The 22264-nt window shown below is 41.7% G+C and overlaps 1 protein-coding gene across 1 annotated transcript in view; it reads right to left on the bottom strand.

Moving 5' to 3' along the window:
- The window catches only part of KIF15 (kinesin family member 15), a 2415358-nt gene that overhangs the window by 2363663 nt on the left and 29431 nt on the right, over window positions 1-22264 (bottom strand). Inside the window, exon 2 of the mRNA XM_044065522.1 lies at window positions 10403-10445. Within this exon, the coding sequence (XP_043921457.1) occupies window positions 10403-10445 (43 nt within the window). The remainder of the gene's footprint in view (window positions 1-10402; window positions 10446-22264) is intronic.

The following is a 22264-nucleotide window of genomic DNA, read 5'->3' as shown; positions in this document are numbered from 1 at the left end:
TTATAAAGGCATCAACAAGAGGACCAGTACCTTGGCTTATAGGATGGTTCTCCAAAATTGAACTGTGTACCATTCAGACAGTGTTCCACACAGTCCTCTGGGATCCCACTTGGTACCCCAACCCTCCAGCTGCTCCCAATGCAGAAATAAGAGTCCTCACGGAAAGGACGAGGAACATCCACATTTGGATCTGAAGACATGTTAAATAACACCACAACCAAAACTTCCTCTTCTACTCCAAAAATACTCTACAACCACGATCCAAATGTAAATATAGTTCTGTTATTTCAATAGCAAGAAATAAACATATAGTAAAACAAGCGGACTTCATTCTAGCGCCTCGGTGTAACCACCTTCAAGGAATAAAACAGTCACATAAACCACATCTTTTATATAAAATTTTAAATTACATTCAATTAATTAAATTAATTAAAACAATATCAAATTTAAAGCAAACATCTCCAATTTAGCTAATTGTTCAAACCTTTAGGAACTAAAGTTTTAGATTTTAAAATATATATACTTTCTTTGTACATTAATTTTTGTTTTAGTATATTTTCATTACCTTCTATACATTCAATTTGTTTCAAAATAGTGTCATGCAACAAATTAACATTGTGATAAGTTCTAAAATGTGAGGATATGGTTTTATCTTCCCTTTGTTTTTTTTATATCTCTCAAATGGTCCATAAATCTAGCACAAACCTTTCTTTTGGTCTCCACTATATAATACAAATGACATGGGCAACTTAAAGCATATATTACTCCTTTGCTTTCACAAGAAAATATTCCCTTAGATTTGTTTTAATACACATTTTCTGAAGGATTTGAGGTCTGAAAATCAAATGTCCTTATTTAGTGACTACAATTCTGGAATAATCCCAGTGATTTGCCAGGGAGACAGAGGAACAAGCCAAAAATATAAGCCAATTATCTAGACATTCTGCGAAAATCTGTACACTTCAGAGGTATGATTCTGCATACAGCTTACTACCACTCCCAGGATTCGAACCAAGGCCGTGTGTGCTAAAAATACAATAATTTGAGTTTCATCAGAGTGAACTATTTAAAAATTGCTGTCTGCTCCTTCAGTGTTTTAGGTCTAAATCTCTCTTGGTTGTACAATCAGACCTTGTACTTGGCAGTCTTATACAGACATTCCTAGACATATATTTTATGTAGCACAGTGTGGGTAACCGTGGTTAACACATTACTATTCAGAGAGGGCAACACTAAATACCATACAATACGAGAGCAAACATAACCAGTCCAGGATTTAGAACTTTATTGCCAGGCAGTTACGGTTTTATCAAAATATCACATATATGGGACTATTACTGTCATATTGCCTGGTTTATTCAGTATAACCCATACACAGTTTTTATACTGCCAAGTGACTTTCTACTACTTTATATTTATTTGATATTACTACTACAAGCAGGATGGTTACTTACCAGCCTTGCAACGCAGCCTATGCAACCTACTGGCATGGGCTTCCTGATTCATAGCCCGCTCAGCTGCAGCTGTAAAGGGAATAGAGAAATATTTAGGCATACCCATCTATCACATACACAGGCTGGACTTTGGTAAACAGTTATGGATATGAATACTTACACACTGCTGGGACATCACCCCTCTGCCATGCTCTTGGACCCACTCATCCAAGAGCTCCCTCTTCCTCCGCTTCAAGTTAGCATAGTGGTGCCGGACCTGCTCACCAGTCCGAGGGACTCCAGTAGCATTGGTGAGATCATGGTCGAGAAGGTCCCAGGCTTCCACTTTATATTGGGAGCCTTGGTACTGGCCCTGCAGCAGTCTCTCATCATGGTTATTTATCAGGAGTCCTATCATGACCATGGACTCTTGTATGCCCCAGCACTGCACCCGGAAGCGCATGCCCTCACCAACACCTGCAATACTGCCTACAGTGGGAAGCTGTAACCAGTTATGAGTTGTATTCCCGCCTGTGGGGTTTAAATATGGCCAATTTCCTGCCCTTTGCTGTGATTGGATGGTTTTGAATATGCTAAGCTACGGGCAAACCTGCTTAGCTAAGGCTGGCAGTGCTTAAAGGGGCAGGTTCAGCACTGCTTACCAATGGGCAAATCCACTTAGCTGGGCTACTCATTGCTTAGCAGTCATATTTACACAATGCTTACACCTGGTAAGCAGAGGTGTGCAATGCTTAGCATTGCTTATTTTTTATTTTATAGACTATCTGCTGTATGGGACGGATTCATCATTCACTAAATATTATAAATTTGTTTACGGTCCCTGACATCCTCCAATGTGCTTTTAGCACATTTATTCATATGAGACTATACCGTATGGGGCACTTGTGTTTATATGGGGGTTTCACAACTTTATTACACTGACACCTCACTTTTGAACCTACTACAGTACTCTGGTTAACAAATATATGTTATTTAATGGCTAATTAAAAAAAATGTACTGCTTTCACACGTAAAATGCAAATTGGTTACAGTGGGGATCGAACCGAGAATGGCTGTTTGCAAAGTGTACACTCCAACAACTACACTATTGCAGTACTGCTTATGTTGGATGTCTCTTGCTATTTCACTTCTTGTGCTGTTTAAGCTGGACTAAGTGTAGCTAAGCAAAGGGCACACCCACGCAGCTACGCTTAAAATTAATTGCATGTTTAATATTTATTGGGTTTTTTATTTGTACCCTTCAGAATATCCCTACTAATGCTGAACCTGTTATTCTATCAACTTTCTGCTTTGTGGGACGATTGTCCCTTTTGGCTTAGTCCACATTCCTTACTCTAACGGGTTGAGAGGTGTGCGCTATGTGCTTATGCTAACGTGTTACTCTATCACCTTTTGCCTTGGTAGGGACGATTGCCCCTTATGGCTTTGACCACATTTCTTATCCTGACCGGTTGTGGGTGTTACGAGCATGCTCGCTCATTTTAAATTGCCGAAAGGCAATTCTGGAATACAGGGGCATGTGTATTGTGAGAGCTCTGCTCTCAGACACACCCCCTGTGCTCGTACACTGAACAGCGTCTGTTTTAGAGCATGGCAGCATGCCTTCATACATATGCATGGCACCCTGCCATGCAGAAATAACTTATTCCTGCACTGCTGCTTGCAGAATCCAGGGGATTATTTTATATCTGATAAAACAAGAAAATGGACATTTCGGTGTTGTGGAACATTTTGAGGCAGCTTCAGATTTTTTCAGGATGCAAAATTAATGAAGCTAAAACAAAGGCAATATCGGTAAATTATATACCCACACACCATTTGGTTCAGAAATATCCATATTTATGGGGACATGATAAAATGAAGTGCTTAGGAGAATGGATTAAAAAGGATTCTGGTGTGGTAGCTAAGGATATGCGGGAAGAGACTAAACAAAAGTTAATACAAAAACTGAGAAATTGGAAGCTCTGTTATACAAGATACAAGCAGTTAAAATGTTTTAGACCCCTTAGTTTTACACACAGGTCAGGCACATTTTATCAATCAGAGAAGAAGTTGTGGATAGCAAGTCAAAGAGCTAAATGATTTTATCTGGGAGGTGTAGACGGCAAGAGTCAAGTGAGATAAAACTGATTCTTGCAATTTAACAAGACAGTTTGGGATTACCCGATTTGAAGGGGTATTTCAGAGTTACACAGTTAAGGCACCTATACATAGCACAAGCAGAAACAGATAAGGAAACGGGGGGAAGCTCAAGAAAAGGACAGACTGAGATTTTGGATGCAGATTATTAAGGAGAACAATAATCATGCAGATTATTATATTTACAAAGAACAGAAAGTATTCTAAGAATTGCACCAACACAGGAATGGAAAGAGGAGATTCTGCTGATAGGTATGACTGCAGTTAGGGATACAGACAATAGGTGACTAGAATTTCTTGCAGAAAACTGGGAAAAGAACCAAGTTATTGGGAGCATATAAGAGAGGAAAAGTTAAGACAATGAGAAGAGGTCAAGAATTTATTTGGACTGCAGGTTAGAGATCAATATCAATCCTTGATAGAGAAAGGCAGAGTACAGGCAAACAGAAAAAAATAAACAGGGGGATCCTAAGCGAAAGACCAGCACTGGTAGAGACTTTAATATAATACAGAACAGAAGTTGCTGTTAAAAAAAATGGTTGAGCATACAAAATATTGCATGACAACTATAAAAAAATCAATCGGAGGAAGTTAGAAAGGATTGGGAAGAGAGATTAGATAAGTAATTCACAAAGAAACAATGTGGGATATATGTATGTCTCCCACAATTGCAACAAAGCCTAGAAAATTTAGGATCTTTGCTTGGAATTGTTTACATATGTAGCTTTATATCCCAAGTAGGATCCAAAGAATTTTTCCTCAGGTAGACAGCAAATGTTGGAGGTGCAATGGGGAAGAAAGAGGTAACTGGGAACATATTTTCTGGGAGTGTAGTGAGCTGGAAGACTTGAAAGCTTCACTGCAGCCTGCTCTGGCAGAAGTACTGGATGAGAAAACTGGTGTATATACGGAAATTAATTTGAGATATAACACACAATCAGAATTGCCTAGCCATAACAAGGCCTTGGTGAGTCTAATTATGGTGGCTGCCAGAAAAGCATTACCAGAAAATGGAAATCAAAGTCTAAACCAACTTTACTAGAAGTAGTAATATAGTAACGGAGATAAAACTGGAATTGGGATCTTTAGAAGAGTAAGAGCAAATTACATATGAAAAAATGGGAATGATACAAGCAGAGAAGGAACAAGTTTTTTTTATTTTTTTTTATTTATCATTTGTTGACCGGGAAAGTCCGACTAGGTTCCACAGAGCCTGTTTTCAGCGGAGGCCCGGGGAGAAAGGTTTAAAAGAAGGCAGGATCTGAATGAGCTATATAATGTTTGATGATGACTAGATAGATTATAAGTGATGTATAATGTTTGCAACTACAATTATGTCAACACCATTTGTTATGCATAATACTTGCAACTAAAATGTTAATATGGTTTTCATTTACATAAAGTTACGATTGTCTGTGTCAATACATGATAATTTAATAAAGATTTTTTTTTTTTTTTTTAAACAAGAAAGAACTGGGATGTGAAGTAGCTGGTAAATGGAGAAGGATACCCTTCTTGCAGATGTCAGAGCAATAAAAAGCAGTTTTCCAAGTGATGAACCTTCAGGTCAGACTGGCTGGCAGGCTACAAGGAAGGTTGTGGTAATTGCCGCTGGTCAATTTCATAAGGGAGAACCAATTTTGCTTAGGTCAGAAGGAAGTTAAGGATTTTTGGAGTGTCTTACTGAATCTACAGAATTACTCTAGATATCATTGGAAAGGGTAGAAACGCACATAGGACACTTCCGATTATTGGAATGAAACAGCATGTGTTTAGTTCTGTTCTGAAAGGAGGCTAACAGATCTATTTGGTGTTCCCTATATCTGGATCAACTCCTGGAAGGCCTCTGTATTGATTTTCCTTTTGTGAAGGTCTGCTCAGGATCTGATTAGCGTGTCTGCTACATACAAATCTGCCCTCTCAAAGTAGGAATGCCTTTTGAAAGAGTTTCTATTAGGCGACCTAAAAACACAATTCTGTGTCATGGAGATAGAACAGATATTTGTAAATTTATCTGGTGTTCCAGATATTCTAGGAGGGAGGATAAAGTACTCCTAAATACTGGGAAAAGACACTGTACAAATAAGTCCTCTAAAAAAGGAAATATCTGGGTACCCTGCAATCTGCAGAGAGTCACCACTGAGGCTATATGCATTCGAAGCACTCTTGGTGCAGTTGATAGCACAAAGGGTAATACAGAGAATTAACTGGGGGGTGTGGGGAAATTCCCCTGAAAGAATAGAGCTTTTCCAGCTATTGTGAACTGCAACCTCTTGAACAACTGTTAATCAGTTGTTTGAAACATCTCAATGTCAAAAAGGAGTAGTTAGATTACAGTTTTCTTGAAAATGGAAAACGTACTGTGGGTAGGATACGGAAGAGGGACATGGCTCCAAACTTAGTCATTCAGACGAAGGCACCTTACCCTTTTTTTGTTGAAAGGGCCCTTTTTTTCTGGTTTTCATTAGAACCTTTCTTCCATCTCTTCTGAGGAGTCTGCCTATTGGAAAGAGACTCCACTTGTTTATTTTGTCTCTTAAAATGAGCTGAGGATTTTGAGGGAAAGAACTTAGGGTCTTGAAATATCCTAGAAACTCCTTTCATTAATTTAACTCTCATCCCACTGTTTGAGCACTTGTGCAGCAGAAGGCCCATATAAAGCCTCCTTATTGAAAGGGGCATTCAACATTTCTGACCAAGTCATCTGAAAACTTTTGGTATCATACTCAGACAAATCTTCTGTAGCAGAAGCTGTAGATACACTGTCAGCACAATCTTGCACACTTTTTATGACATATTTAGAAACCAGAGACAAGTAGACAACAATCTGATTCAAGTAAGATCTCCCTTCAGGAGACTGAAAAGCATAAAATTCTCCCACAAATTCCCACACACAGAGGTAGTAAAATGATCATTCTAAATGCTAAAATAGAGGAAGAAAACAAATTATCTTATTCAGCCTATCCAGAAGTTTACCTACTTTAACCCCAGGACTGGGTTGTGAGTGGTAAGGAACATGTTGGCATTAGGAGTGGTGGGAAAGAAATAGTAGCAGTCTCTGTTCTAAGATGAGGGAAAAAAAAGAAATATGGTATCTTAAGAGACTAAACAACGTATCCTTCTTGTTAGGTATAGATGGTTGAGAGTCACTAACATTGCAGGCAGCATTAAAAGCAAGCTCCAAGGCTGGCAGAATAGGAGGGAATGAGTGCAGTATGCAGGACTTCTTATTCTAAATCGTATATCAACTGCACAACGTAGGGGGTACATCCACCTCTTCCCATGCAAATACATCCTTCAGTCTGGAGACAGTCTCAAAATGTTCAAATTCAAACTCACTGTACAAGAAAAAAAAAAGTCTTGGGCTATGGACCCCTAGGATGATATTACCCTCTCTCTCTCTCTCTCTCTCTCTCTCTCTCTCTCTAAACCTCGGAACAAACATCCTGCTAATTTGGAGCAGAAGAATAAGGAACAGCATGAGGCACTTCACACCCAAGATTAAAAGCCTGCAAATTCCTTGCTAAAGTAATACTTTTAGAGACAAAAAAACATGCCATGGTGGCACAATAATATATTTTTTGTTTTTATATGAGGACCGAAAAGGGGAAAGCGTATCATCCCAAGCAAAAAGTCTTTTTCCCTAGCCACTCTGAAAAAAAAACCCTCCTAGGTTGTCTCCAGCAGCTAAAATGGATCTCTTCCCCCGTGCCCACTTCAGTCACTGGAACAGCCAAAAAGGACGTGTCTGACCCCCAGCATAATGGCTGGCAAGGCTATGAGGAATTCGAGAAAACCAGCAAATGGTCTACATTCCCCTATGGTACTGACCGAGCCCACACTAAAGTGAAGGACTTGTGCTTCAACTTTTTTTTCTTTTCAGGTACATTCGAGGAATGAACAGCAGTAGTAGTCACAAAGTGAATACAAGCACCAACACACTCATCATTTTAAGATCATAAAAACAATCCACATGCTTTAAACCCTTATGCTTTGGTTAAAATGTTTCAATAGCAGTACATTTTTTCCCACACAAACAAGCTCCAGTATACAATAATAAACCCTGCTCTAAAAATAGTTTCAGTTGAATTTCTTCTATTACTAAAAATTGGCAACATTCTTCAGAAAATAGAAGATGCATCAAAATATTTAAATGTGGAAAGGCTCGACTCTGGAGATTTATCTACAAGAAATGAAGTCTATAGCCTTTTGTTGTTTCTTGTGAAGCCTCTCAGCTATTATTCCTTGAGATAGCAGAAAAGTTCTGAAAATATTTAGTCTCACTAGCTGTTAATATAGCTCCTTCCAAAAAGAGCTTGGCCTATAAGCAGCCAGAGTGAGTATAGGAGAGGATGAAAGCTTTTGTAACCTGACCGATTGCTGTATTCTTGGTAGGACGTAACCCATATGTTACTGTAGCAGTGAGAATGATGAATATTCTGCTTGCTATGAAGAGCACAGTTTGTAGAGTTGCATACATCGCCGTAGCTGTACAAACACACAGATTGAATACATAAGTAGGAGATGCGGGGGGGGGGGGTTAAGGTTCCATTGCAAAAACAATTATGCTCCATTACTACTTTGAATTCCTCAGTGTTTTGAATTGTAATGAATTTTGTTTATTTATGTACTTCCGTGGTGGTGCAGCGGTAGCATTGTTGCCTCACAGCAAGAGGTTCTCCCGTTCGATTCTCGGCTTGGTTTGGGAGTGCCTTCTGTGTGGAGTCTGCATGTCCTTCCCGCAGTAGAGTGGGTGTTCGAAAGACATGCGTTGAATTGGCGTGCCTTCATTTAAGGTTGCTGTCGGGCTGGCAACTCGACACCATAAAAGACTGACTGCCAATCATTAGCGGACCGGAGTTCCTCTGTGGCGACCCCTAACCGGGAAAAGCTGAAAGACAAACAACAACAACATGGTTTCAAGCAGTCTAGGATGTCCAAGTGCTGGCATTTCAATTTACAGGACTTTTGCTGGTTTGAGAGATGTCCTGACACTATAGTTTACTTGTCAATTAAGAAACAAGAATCTGGAAATCAGTTGTACTGTGAAGGGTCAAATAATTGAAGATGTAAGGAAGCCACCTAAAGCACAAAATGCAGCCCAGTGACAACAAAATGCTGTAGTAGCTTCACATCATCATGAGCCAGAGTAAATGTTTGAAGTGAATTGCTACTACTAAGGAAATGAAATGTAACGTTAAATGAAACAGAGTATTTTTAAATACTTTTATTAAAAAGGGGAGGGGGCACAGCAACAATCATGACAGGTACAAGGCCCCTCTGTGACCCAAGGTAGCAACAGCTTACCAATAAACAGGAAAAACAAGGAAGAACGCGGAGCAAGACAACTGGACATTGGAAAAAAAAATTGCAGAAAAAAGCGAGGCAACATGGGATATTTGCAATATGCTATTCATCTTTCCCTACTAAGAACAAGCTAGGGAGACAGGAGGGAGAAATGCATGAGATATTGGGGAAGCTGTCCGTCTAGGGAACATTGTGTGTGTAAAGAGACCCCAACAATCAATATGCAAAGTCATGTGTCATTGTCAAACAGAACTCTCTAATAAAACAATTCAACCATTTATCCCTCAAGTGAAAAACTATGAATTTCAAAAACTACTAAAAATAGATTTTTCTGGACTTTATCAAGATGCAGTTAAGATGTTTGCACTTAACAGCATGAAACAACATGAATAAGCATCCACACTTAACTCAACACGTTTTTATTTTAATCCTGAGAATCATGCAATGAACTTGCAACATCAACGGTGTTAACACTAAGCTGCTCTTTTGTGGGGAAAAAAGGTTTTCATTTTTGGTTTTGCACCAGTTCTGTATAGTGTCTGCAAGTTTGGCATGCAAAAAAAAATTATTGTAAAGCACTTGATACTTTTCTATTGGACTCAATGCTAGTTTTTAAACAAACAAAATGTTTATATTCGTTGCTGTTCCTTTTGTTGATCACTGGCCATTTTAAACTGGTCTAGTTTTCCACAAGCAAAGTTCTACAAAAGAATTATGATCTATCCAGGCATATCTGGATGCATCAATGCTGTACCTACTGGCCACTCTTGGCCCCTTGATCTTCTCCAAGTTTAAGAAATAAACTCATCGCCAAAATACAAATCATTAAATTAAAATCTACATACACATCCGTAAATTAAGGTTTCATATACATTTAGCTCACAAAGCTCTGCAAGACACGAAGTTTCCCTTATGCAGTCCATAAACATCATACACTCAGATTAACAACTTGCTCACCCCTCCCCCCCGACATACACATCCTAAAAATACATCAACATTTTAATTGAGTTGTGAAACAACTGCCAAATGCGTGGAGCTGCTAATGAATACTTAGGACATAATTTATACATTTTCAAATGAGTTATAAAACATTCAAATGGTTTCCATCATAAGTAATTAAAATATTCACTCTAATAAATTCGGATACATCATTCACCTTTGTCACCTGCGTTATGTATACAGACCATACTGCTGAATTTACATAACTGTTTACCATACTGCTACTTTCAACACACCTGTACAGTTATTTACAAACTGCATTGCATACAGTTCACATACACTTGCTAGGATCTTGATCAGATTCCATGAGAACAGTGCTTGAATAACTCACCAATATAAAAAAATACCAAATGAAAAAAATTACTGTTCTTTTAAAACAAATTTCCAGCATTCATCAACTTGCAAGTAACACAATGATAATTAGGGACTCCAATCACAACATAAAAGAATAAAAGAAGAACTGTACCAAATGTCTACATGCTAACAAGAACTGAAATTCTCACCTTGACAAAGGAGGTAGAGGTAATGTCACATCACCAGAATCACCTGAAATAAACAGATAAATGTGAACATCTTCCCCGAGACAAAGCTTTCAGAATAAAACATGAAATTAAAATATGCTGAAAGCTGCCAAATATTTCAACAGTACTTCAAGTAATGTTCTGCCATATAGAAGGCACAAAGAGGCAACCCAGTACACTGCTGCCAGAAGGAAGCTGGGCAACTACAATACAGTAACCATAACTTAGCAACATCCCTGGCAACGAATGTATTAAGATGCCAAATATCTCAAGGCTCATTATCTAACATTGTTCAAATATTGTAGATAGCTTAAAGTTTGCATTCATCATACAATATAGTGCTGTTTAAAATGTATCCACAGTGTAACCAACTGTTTAAATGTAAATATTTTAACAGGAGAAACTGGAATATGGGAGGTTAACTTGGAAAACCTAAGAAAAATAGCTGAAAATTAAATTATTTTATGGCTAGGTCATAAAAAAGATGTCTTTCAATTTCAGTGCAGCAAGGAGACAGTGTTGAAAACTAAGGAGCTTTCTGTATTGTCTTGAAGTGTTTAGATTTATGACTTCCACCATTTACCAAAAATCTGAGGAAAAGCTGTTGTCTGTGTATTTTCACAGGTTAATGCTAACTACTGCCAGATTCCAGCAGTGGGGGGGTTCACCTGGGATAGTCACATGACAAGAAATGATGTCATTCTGCAAGATATTCCAGCAGCAATATTTGAGATATTAATTTGACAACTCTCAGAGAGACTCAGAATTCTGTAGTCTGTCTTGGACCAACAAAAAGACCCATTTACTACACATTTGCCTTGCTCTGAGTAAGTTTCTAGGTTATATAAATTCGCTTAGATATAGTCAGGAATATAGCAAAGCTTAATTTAGGCATTTTTCTTTCCTTATTTGAGACTGTCCTGAAATGTTGTTTTAAATATTTCCTGTGGTTTTGAACTCTGCTATCACTGTAATTATATACAGAGTATTTTCTTGTTCTCTTATTATTTATTAAATACATTTAAACATTTCATTGCGGCTGATCTGTCTAGAGATATTCAAGTTCTGAGAGTACTTGCATATTTGGAGACACCGTGGGCCACTTCTAATAGCCTTGCTCTTGGTCAAACTACCATCTGTATCAATAGTAACATTACACAGCAAGATTGGACATACTTCTTTTAGGGGTCTTAAAGTAGCTAATAAAGAGTGGCTGGTGACAGTGATAACTACACCTTATAGTCTGGGCAGGAGGTGGCACAGCTAGTAAACCTGTGCCAGCCTTTCTCAGGTGTGTGTGTGTGTGTGTGTGTGTGTGTGTGTGTGTGTGTGTGTGTGTGTGTGAGAGAGAGAGAGAGAGAGAGAGAGAGAGTCAGTTACTTGGGCAAGGACACAAAGCACAGGTTGGACAGAGGGTACTGGAGGTCTTGGGATGGCCATTCAGCTGAGATCTCAACTCTAACTGTGGCACTGGGAAGTCTTACTGGAGATCTGGAGAAAGAGGGAGAAAACAGCCCCGGACGTACTGTGGTCTCTGTGTGCTCTTAAGGGAAATTGTGCTTGATGCAGAGAGCTGCATCTGGAAATACTGTGTGTGTACTTATCCTCCCAATGTACTTCCCCCACTGGTGCCAGTGGTGAGAATTGAGGCTCCTTTATTACTGGCCTAATGGTGGGGCATCACAGGTTATATCCTGCCAAGAATCTAGCAGCCAGCCAGCTTCCAAAGCTTCAGGGCACCTTCCACACGCCCAAATTATTAGGCAGCTCGAGCTGAGCCAATTCAAAGGCAACTTTGGCAGCCAAGCCCTTCACAACTTTCCAACCGACAGAGAAAGAGGGTCAGCCCTGAAATGACAATTCTAGAACATGTCCACTCCCTGGCATAAAACACTTACTCCTTAGCTTATTCCTTCAACCAAGCATATCCTCTCTACCACCTACCTCATTCCCTCCCTCTTGCATGGAGCTCCTCTCCTTAATTTTTAATCCTCACTAAAGTCAAAATTGTCTTCCTGCTACAATAAAATCTCTACATTTGTTACAGGATCCAAATCCTCCTCTCACCACTGCGAAACCCTCCATACCTTAAATTGGCTGGAACTTCCTATCTCTCCTACATTCAACTTTCTAATGCCCATAAGCTCATCCTCAAACCACCTAATTGCCTCTCCCCTCTCCTCCAGTCTTAGAATGCATCAGCCTGACAGACTACTCAGTCAAACAATCAGAATCTGCTCAAGGTGTACAAACCCATATGTACTCCAAGGAAACTTCTATTATCTTTCTCCCTAGCACGACTATGTAAATTCCCTTCCTCCACACACTTGTACTACCAACAATCACTCCATCTTTAAGACCTTCCTCCATTCCCACCTCTCTTCTCACTAGGAATGCTCCTGCTTTCACACCATACGACTCCTTCACTCCTATTTCCTTACCCCTCCTCTTTCTCAACTCAACCCAATACTTGAGTTCCACTATTTTTACCTACCTTTTGCTACTCTACATAGCCCTATTATTTCTTACATACTTAGATACTTGTAATACTTCTACTCCAAAATGCCTTGTTACTTTATACTCCTTAAAAATATTTTGTTAAGGCACACTACTCAAATATTTTATACTGTTTTTATGTCAGTTTGTTATTTTTATATTGCCTTAGAATGTTCTGTCAGGGCACATTCCACTAACGTTTTTTATTTACGATTTGTTTTGCCTCTTTTAATTCTGGTCTTATTTAAACTGTGTATTAATTGTGTATTTGTTCATTTTTCTATTGTAAAACTGTACAAAGAGCTTTTCTCCCTGGGCCTCCATTGAAAATGGGCTCATTTTGGCCCAACAGACTTTCCCGGTAGATAACCTGCAAATAGAACAAATAGATAAATAAACACACCAAACAACTGGGGGCGGTTGGATGGAGGGAGCATCTACTGCAGCAATGATCATTTGAATATCTACAGTTATAAGTTTACTTACCTACCTGTACTGCATTCCCCATACTGATCACTGCTGCCTTAGCTATATGGGTAGATCAGAATTGCTTACTACATTTGGAGGATGGAAGGAAGAGGGTCCAGAACACTTGGAGAATGGCCCTAACAAGCATGACCTAGAACTAGGAAAGGAATCAAGCTTATATTGCTTTGTAAAAGTATGAACAGAGGACCAAGTAGCAGCTTCTAGAATAATTCTAGAATACAATGTTTTCCCAAATACCTATAGATGAAGCCAAGGCCCAAGAAGAGTGGTCCTTCACCCTACCTGGAGGAGTTTTGCTATGGTGAGTATAACAAGGTAATAGCCTTAGACAACGATTTGGAAATGGTCTCTTTTGACAAAGGTTGCTCATTTTTCTTACCTTTGCAAGAAATGAACAATTGATACAAAGATCTGAAAGATTTAGTTATGTCAAGATAGTATCTGATCTTTCCTGAACCTAAAAATGAGGGAGAAAGGATATAAAAGAGGGAGATGGATAGCTTGGCTTAAGGTAAACTCAGATACCTTTTTAGGCATAAAAGGATTAAGAAACCCTGCTCCTGTGGAAAATGAGAAGGTTGACTCTCCATAAGAGCTTGCAACTCAGACACTCTTCTTGCAAAGATCAGAGCAATCAGTAAACCTATTTTCCATGTTAAGAACTGCAAGTTCGCTGGTTAATATGGAGCAAGTGTTATCTTCTTTAACACAAAATTAAGATCCGAAGGAAGGGCCACTGCTTGGAAGCCTCTTGTGCAAAACCACTTTCAAGAACATTTTGACATGAGACTGCAGTGATAGACAAGTACCCTAGATATTAGCGGAAAGTGTGGAAAAGCATAATAGGACATTCCTGTCAAAGGAAAACGTTATTGGTCTTTTCTAGGCCTTCTAAGCATGGAGTCAAGGAACAGAACCTTGCCACATGATTGATCAGACAAGAGGCCTACTTTAGGAACTCCCCACAGATTAATCAAATCTTGGAAGACCCCTGATCTGGTTTGCATTTGCAAAGGTCGCCCTAGTTCCAAAACACCCTGCACTTTTCTCTCTCATGAAATTGCTCCTCATTTTTTATTTATTCATTCCACATTTATTAACCAGGTTAGCCCAACTAAGTTTGCAAACAAGCCCATTTTCAGTGGACACCAGAGGGAAAAAGCCCCAGCAAACAAAGTGACAATATACAAAATTTAAATAACAATCACTGTACAAAATAATTATAAAAAAGAAAAACTTAACTACTTGCATTGCACTGATAGCAAGCAACCCATTTTCAGTGGAAACCCAAGGAGAAAGAGCCCCAACAAACATAAGCAGAGATAAACATACAGGACAAAAACTATTAAAAATAATGCAAATACGAAATTATAAAGAGAAAAACAAAAGAAAAAAATTATGAACATTAAGGGTTGCACTGATAGCACTGGTCTAAATGTACCACATATAAGGAGTAAAAACCAAAGGATAATCTTTGTTCAAAAGAAGGAAAATGTACAGAAATTGATAGGAAGTGGGGGGAAAAAAGAAACCGTGTGGAGAAGGGGAGGGGGCTATAGTAGGGCAATATTAGTCTAGCTGAGGGTTTAACAGGTTAGTTTAAAGCAGAAGTTACTAACAGAGTAAAAGTTAGGAGATGCAACAGGTTATACATTAGAACAGACTAAGACTAGCCCCAGGATTTGCTGTGCCCTGCACGGTGTGCATGATTAGTGCAGGAGCTCTGACAGGCAATATGTCTGGCGTGTGATCCAGGAACAGCCTGCAGGAGTGTGCACAAGAGCTCCTGCACTAATCATGCACGGACTAAGCCCTGGTATGCAAATCACCTAATTTCCAGGAGAAATCCATGCAAATGAGGTGATTTTGCAATCCAGGAAGCTTGCAACAGTCCGTGCAAGACGAGTGCTATCTGCAGAAATGTACTCGGTTAGTAACGGAGTACATTTATGCAAAATCCGAAACGGAGCTATGACAGCTCCAAATAAAGGCTGCATATCATTGAGGAAGCATGCCAATGGCCATGGATAAGGCCAATGGCATTGCAAACTGTTTCAAAGATAAAAAAATCAACTTTTATTTATTTTTTCCGCCAATTTCGGCTGTTTAAGCAAAGGGCAGTGGCGCGCAAATGGGATCAAGAGGAAAATAATAAAATAAACCTAAAATAAGCATTGTAACTAAAATCAGTATTCTGCCATGCAAGTCAATGGCAGGCAGAAGACAACCTGGCCAGTAAGTAATGGCTGCTAAGAGAGGAGACTCAGTGTGAGACATGTAACCATGCATTAGCAGGCAATCTTATGCAAATGAGGGGAAGGATAGTGAATCCCAGTTTTCTCCAGCATGTGAGGCAGGTCCCAACAGTGTAAGAGTATGAATAACTGGGTGCAAGACTAGGATATAGGTGGCATCATGGGGGGGGGGTGTAAGGCTTACTGTAAGCAGATCGGAGCCCTGTGGCTCGGGATTGCTCCTAGCTTAGCTGTGCTAAGCTAGGGGGTGTGTCTAAACCTGCCTAGCACTCTTTACAAAGCCTAAGCTGGTGTGCAGGCCGTGCACCGGGTTTTAAAGGAAGAAAAAAATGTTAAACCAGGAAATAGCAGCAGTGTGCACAATTGAGCACTCTGTGTGGCATGCACACTAGCTTAAACAGGAAGGCAATGGGAAGGGAAAACAGCAGTAGGAAGGTAATCAAGAAGAACTAGCTTAGCTGGCAGGTGAAATGTATTAGAATCAGCCAATTACACAGACAGTAGACCAGCCCAGAACACTACTATAAACTAAGCAAACACCTTCCCCTCTGGTTTTACCCACACTGTACACCACTGGTGTATACAAGCAGGGTAATTTTAACAAGCAAACCTACAAAATGAGAAGGGCTGCAGCAGGCAACATAGAACAACATGTGCAAGAGGATGAGGGTGGTGAGGATATGAATGCTGCCGAACAACCCAGAGTGAGGAGACAGAAGAGTGTGCAGGAGCGCTATAAGGTGGACAGAGACCACCTACAGCAAATTGTTGAGCTGAGCAATCCACACCTGACACACCAAACTGGCTGAGGGGAACCCATCCCAGTGGATACCAAGGTATGTGTAGGCCTAGGTATACTAGCCACAGACACCTCCCAAAGCACAACTGGGGACATCATGGGGATCTCACAGGCATCAGCATCCAGAGTATTCCACCAGTTCCTGGATGCCATGTCAGCACATGCCAGTGAGCACGTATATTTCAACACACGTGAGGTGTTGAACAGCAATATGAGTCTCTTCCACTAAACAGTAGAACACCCTACACGCTCGAGAGACTTGAACCTCAGCACTGAAATAAATAGGACATGCTGGAGGGGCAGATTCATAACCCAGAGGCTCCCTTCACTCTGGAATAAAATCCCAGTCCAGGTTAGGCAGAGTCCCTCATTGACTCTCTTCAAGAGGAATCTTGAGTGGATGGGAGATCATAGGTTTACCCCAGGTATCACTTCTGGGTCACTGTTAGACAGAGGCACAGTATACTAACCTCGAAAAAGGGCATAGCAAAATTAATTTAAAATGGGTGGCGAAAGCCAAACATACTCTGGCTAGGCTTATAAATGCCCTAGGGCAGATAGCCTAGTATGAACCTATGAACCCTGGTGTAGTGGGTGCTATAGACTGCATGCACATATGCAAAGCACCACCCGGTGGGCGGGGCAGGACCTACATCAACAGCAGGGGCATCCCCTCCATCAACTGCCAGGTCATATGTGATGCCCAGGGCATTATAATGAATGTGTGTGCTGGCTGCCCTGGAAGCTATGATGATTCACATACATGGCATCTGACACAGCTGTACCACAGATTTGCCAATGTGGACATCCTCTACGGTCACCGAGTGGGGGATGATGGCTACACACTCGAGCCATGGCTGATGACACCCATCAGAAATGCACACACACCTGAACAATGCCATAATGAGGCACACGCACAGGCCAGACATATAGTAGAGCGTGTGTTTGGGATGCTCAGGTCACGGTTCCAGCTACATGCACCCAAATTGTTATGCTATGTGCTATGCTACACAAGATGATCCTGCAGAATCTGCTGCAGCAGGAACAGCATGGGGCAGCGCCACACAGCCCCCCACCAATGCCAAGGCCTGCACAGGCACAAAGTGACTCTGAGGAGGAACAACCCGAGCTTGCCCCAGTAGGCAGAAGGAGGTGTGCCTAGTATGCCCTGGCCTTGGCAAAGAGGCAACGCATAGCATATGCACTGACAAAGTAAGGACCCAGGGAATGACACCTCTCTCTGACTCGCACATAGAGTAAAACGGATGCCAAACATGGCACTGCCTGTGCTCAACCATGTATTAGGGAGTGTACTATGTGCATCAAACATAAGCAGCCCTCGAGCACCATCCGAAAGTCTGGCACACCCTAAAGGTAAGTCGATCAACCTACCAATTACCAAATGGAGTAGAATGTGCTGTTACCTGTAGCTATGGTATGGATGTGAGCATGCAAAGGAATTGGGTGGTCGAACGTTATGGCAGCAGACAGTAGACACCCATTGTAGCAGCATGACATATGTAACACATACTGGAGTCACTACAGTAGCCAGTACTACACAGGGTGACAAAACCCACTGCAGGAAATGGGCTGAGCGACGTGTGTCCATAAGACCCACACATGCCAGTCAGGAAGGTTCACATACCCAACAACAGCCCCAGCCAGCAGGACAGGTATAGACAAATCCAAACAGAGCCTGTGCCATGGCCCCAGAATGATGGCTATAGTTAACTTCCCCCCCAGGCCTACACAGATGGACCACAGCAGGGCAGGCAGTGGGATGTTAGTTCTGAAGGGTAGGAAGTCAGACAATAATATGTAGGGCAACTAAAGGCACGATCTGTAGTACACTGGTATGCCTCTAGTCAGCATGATAGTTAGCAATACAGAATTAAATGGAGTACCTGACATACCAGTACAGTCATAGCAAATGTGTACAAGTGTCATGTGTGCCCCCACATCCTACATAGTAATGTAATAACAGTCAGGTGTGACCCCCCCAACCCTGTGTAGAAATGTAGAAACAGTCAGGTGTGCTCCCCCCCCGCTATGCAGAAATTGTAGTAATAGTCAAAGCCAAATGATCGATGGATACCCTGCAGAGACAGCATGCTACTTGTTGGTGTACAACACAAAGGTCAGCACTACAGCATAAACTAACAGCATAAACTACCCGGACACGATCGACAAATTCAATATAGATGGCCATACTAGGCATGCTCACACACAAACACATGAAGGCCATGACTGCAAACACCAGTGGACCACACATATCTGGCAGTTGCAGTTGCTAGTGCAGACACTTGTCATTATGCACCACTCATACCTTGCACACACAGTGGATAGGAATGCAGACATATATGTCAAGAAAACACACTAATATAAGACAAAGGTAGACGTACATAGATGTGTGGAAGAGGGTCACTGTGACAAGGAGCCATCCAGGCCTGTCCCACCCAGCCCACAGCCAAAGGGCCCCAAACACGAGGTACAGATCTCATCCACTGCAGATACTAAGGGCCACCAGTATCTGTCAACATTACAGACTATGTGGTGCAAGTGCCAGCTGTGCAACATGACTGTACAAGGAAGTAGTCATCTAGTAGCTGTATACACATACCTGTGACATATGACCAGTGTGTGCCCACATGTGGCGTGTCAACCCCTAAATGAATGGGTTATGGCCCATGCACACACCAACCTCTCCATACCCCTACTATAATAAGCCTGCTGAGGTCATCCAATGTGAAATAAACCTTTGGGAGAGGTGTAGTCCAGTAATCTCCGTAGCACATCCTGTAACTGCGTACTGCTGTAGTGTGATAAAGTAGTTCGGTAGGTGTTCTAACCCCAAACCTGGCAAGTGTGTGTGTGTGTGTGTGTGTGTGTGTGTGCCCGTCTGCTCTGACTGAATAGAGAACAATGCTTTTTACACTGCTCACACTCCTTACAAGTCATATACTCAACTTTGGCAAGGCTGCTGATGTCACCCACCTAGAAATACACCTCTGGGAACATTGCAGCCCAGTAATTTCTGTAGCGCATCCAGTAACTGCGTACTGCTGGAGTGTGATTTAGAACTGTGGCAGGGTTCCATCCCCAACCATGGCAGTTCTGGATGCTTTGTTTGTGTTTCAATGTCTGTGTACAGAGCAATGCATTATAGGCTAGTCACCCGCAGTACATTTGAAGTGCCCTACTTTGGCAATCCTGATGTCATTCCTTGTGAAAGACACCTTTGGAGAAGGAGTTATCTAGTAATCCCCATGGTGCGTCCTATAACAGTTCTATGCTGTAGTGTGATATATACTATGGTCATGGGTTCTAAACCCACACTTCGGTTGTGGATGTTTTGTGAGTTTCTCACGGTCTGTGTAGGGAACAATGCATTTTAGGCTACTCACTCGCAGTACATTTGAAATGCCCTACTTTGGTAATCCTGCTGATTACACTCCTTGTGAAAGACACCTTTGGGAAAGGAGTACTCCAGTAATGTCCGTGACACGTACTATATCTGCGTAGTGCTGTAGTGTAATAAACTAGTAAGGTAGGGGTTCTACACCCACACGACAGATGTGTGTGGGTGCATGAGGTTTGTAACTTGTATCTTGTGTAGAGGTGGTTGTGAGTGTGTGACACTTGTGGCCAATGTGGAGCGGGTTTTGCATATTTCTTATATGGTGGCCCTATGATATATCACAACGTCAACTGAGAGGCTGGGGTGCAAAGCCATACCCATACATGTGACATCAAGGCCAGACAATCACTGTTAACAACCCCAGTATTACCCAGAGCACACTCTCAACCCATGTCTCATACACACACATGCCTAGGCAACAGCCAATATGTGGGTAGTACACTGCATATTGGCCATCATTAGTAACTTTGGAATGATAGTAGTGGGCTACAGAGGGCATGTCACCCTGCCCCATCTGTCTAATATGCACGTACATGCAGACAGTGCACTTCCCCCATGTTCCCCAATGGACACCTGCACCACCTGTGGTGCCTTCACATGTGACCCACAACAGACATACCATGCCTGACAACATGCCCTGTATGGGCAGATGCCACTGACACCAGGGAATGCTGTTAGCATGCTATCAATGTAGGTGCAGGGTAAACCTGCGGCCCATTATCAGTACCTGCCACAGGTGGACAAGCCTGGCACATCTGATCATAATCTGTGTTCACAATATGGGCCAGACATCCCAGGTACAGTTCCACATGTCATTGTACATGCATGTAGGAGGTGTGCATATCCTAGACACCATCCTTGTCATGGAGTAAGGAACACATACATGGCAGGGGATGCACAGCATTGGCCACACATAACAGCCACTCAGGTGACTGGATGGGAGATACAATACACACGTGTGGACAAATGCAGAAACGACAGCCCTGAGCTACAATGCAGACCATTGTCATGTGGCCTGATGCCAAGTTATACCCATCATCTACCCTTGTATAGCCGGCTGGCACAGTTGACCACCACACACCTGTGCAGACATGCACCCATGCAAGTCAGTACTGGCACCCAGTGTGTTTGTATGTGTGTTGCATTGTGCATATGTCCACATCCACACTCACTACAACCCCCCTAGGCATACTGAATCATGCTGTCTGATGTCGGACACCTTCTCATAATCCTTGCCCGTACGACCCACGTGCTGCATGCAATAACTGCACATTGATGTGTTGTGGCAATCCCACTAGTGATGAGTTGTGCTCCTGGCCCTGACAAGTGTGTCAATGCGTGTGCGTCCCTGTGAGAGTGTGGCTGTGCTGACGCTGGCACCTGTTCATGCGGACAGGCACATGTACGTCACCTACTGTATATCTACCGTATCCCTGTTGCAGATGTCACTCACCATTACATATATGCGCTGAGTGCGCCACAGCAGGTAACCCATGTGACGCATCCAATAACTGCATCAAACTGTGATAGCACTACATTAGTGGTCAGGGGTTTGATAGTCTGTGATGGTAGGTGTGTGACAAAAACATGCTTCAGTTTTACTCTCCACCCCTCCCCGACATGTATTTGCCTCTGTCTGCCTCCCCCACTCCCTCTCTGATGGATGTGGAGACCCACACCTGCTTTGCTTAGGCAGCAGCATGTGTAATTTAAGTGATGCTCATGATCAGCTGATGGCCTCTGCACGAACTGCAGTCCTCCCCTAGCTGATTGCATGTAGAACAGCTGTGGTAACATTGCCATAACCAATTCCATGGAAACACACACCAATATCTAGGAACATCATAGTGGTGTTGGCCCTTTTCATTCACTGTGAGCAGGAACTAGATCTGTTGTTTGGTAAACAGCATCTCAGATGGATTGGGGATGTACCTCTAACAACATACACTGTGGAAAACAGGGCAACAAACAGGAGGGGGGATGTGCTTGACCTGACTACAGACTAAGTGCTGCTATACTGCATCTGGAGTAATGTTGGTTTAACAGTATTTATCTGGATATGGCTGTCGTACATGTCGCAATACCTGCCATGTCAGTTTCATCTATATGAGGAATCCCCCATCTGCAGACTGGGCAGTGTTATGCCTTTGGTGTCATGTGTTAGCCATAGAGAATCTATCAGTAGAATGCAGAAGGTAGTGTGAGGATTGCAGTCTGTAGATGGTGAAGGCCGTGACAGTTACTGACTTCATATCCCTCATAGGACATATGTTGCAACAAACCCAGTTACAATGGTAAATGTATGAGGTTATCACAGCAACGTCTATATTGGCCCTGTGTATGTGCTGTCAGCCACACCTCTGTCAACCTTTGTACATATGTCGTGC

The sequence above is a fragment of the Protopterus annectens genome, chromosome 3.part0 (assembly GCF_019279795.1).
Source record: "Protopterus annectens isolate FY-2018-M chromosome 3.part0, PAN1.0, whole genome shotgun sequence".
Classification (NCBI taxonomy): Eukaryota; Metazoa; Chordata; order Ceratodontiformes; family Protopteridae; genus Protopterus; species Protopterus annectens.
This window is presented reverse-complemented; position numbering and strand designations above follow the sequence as displayed.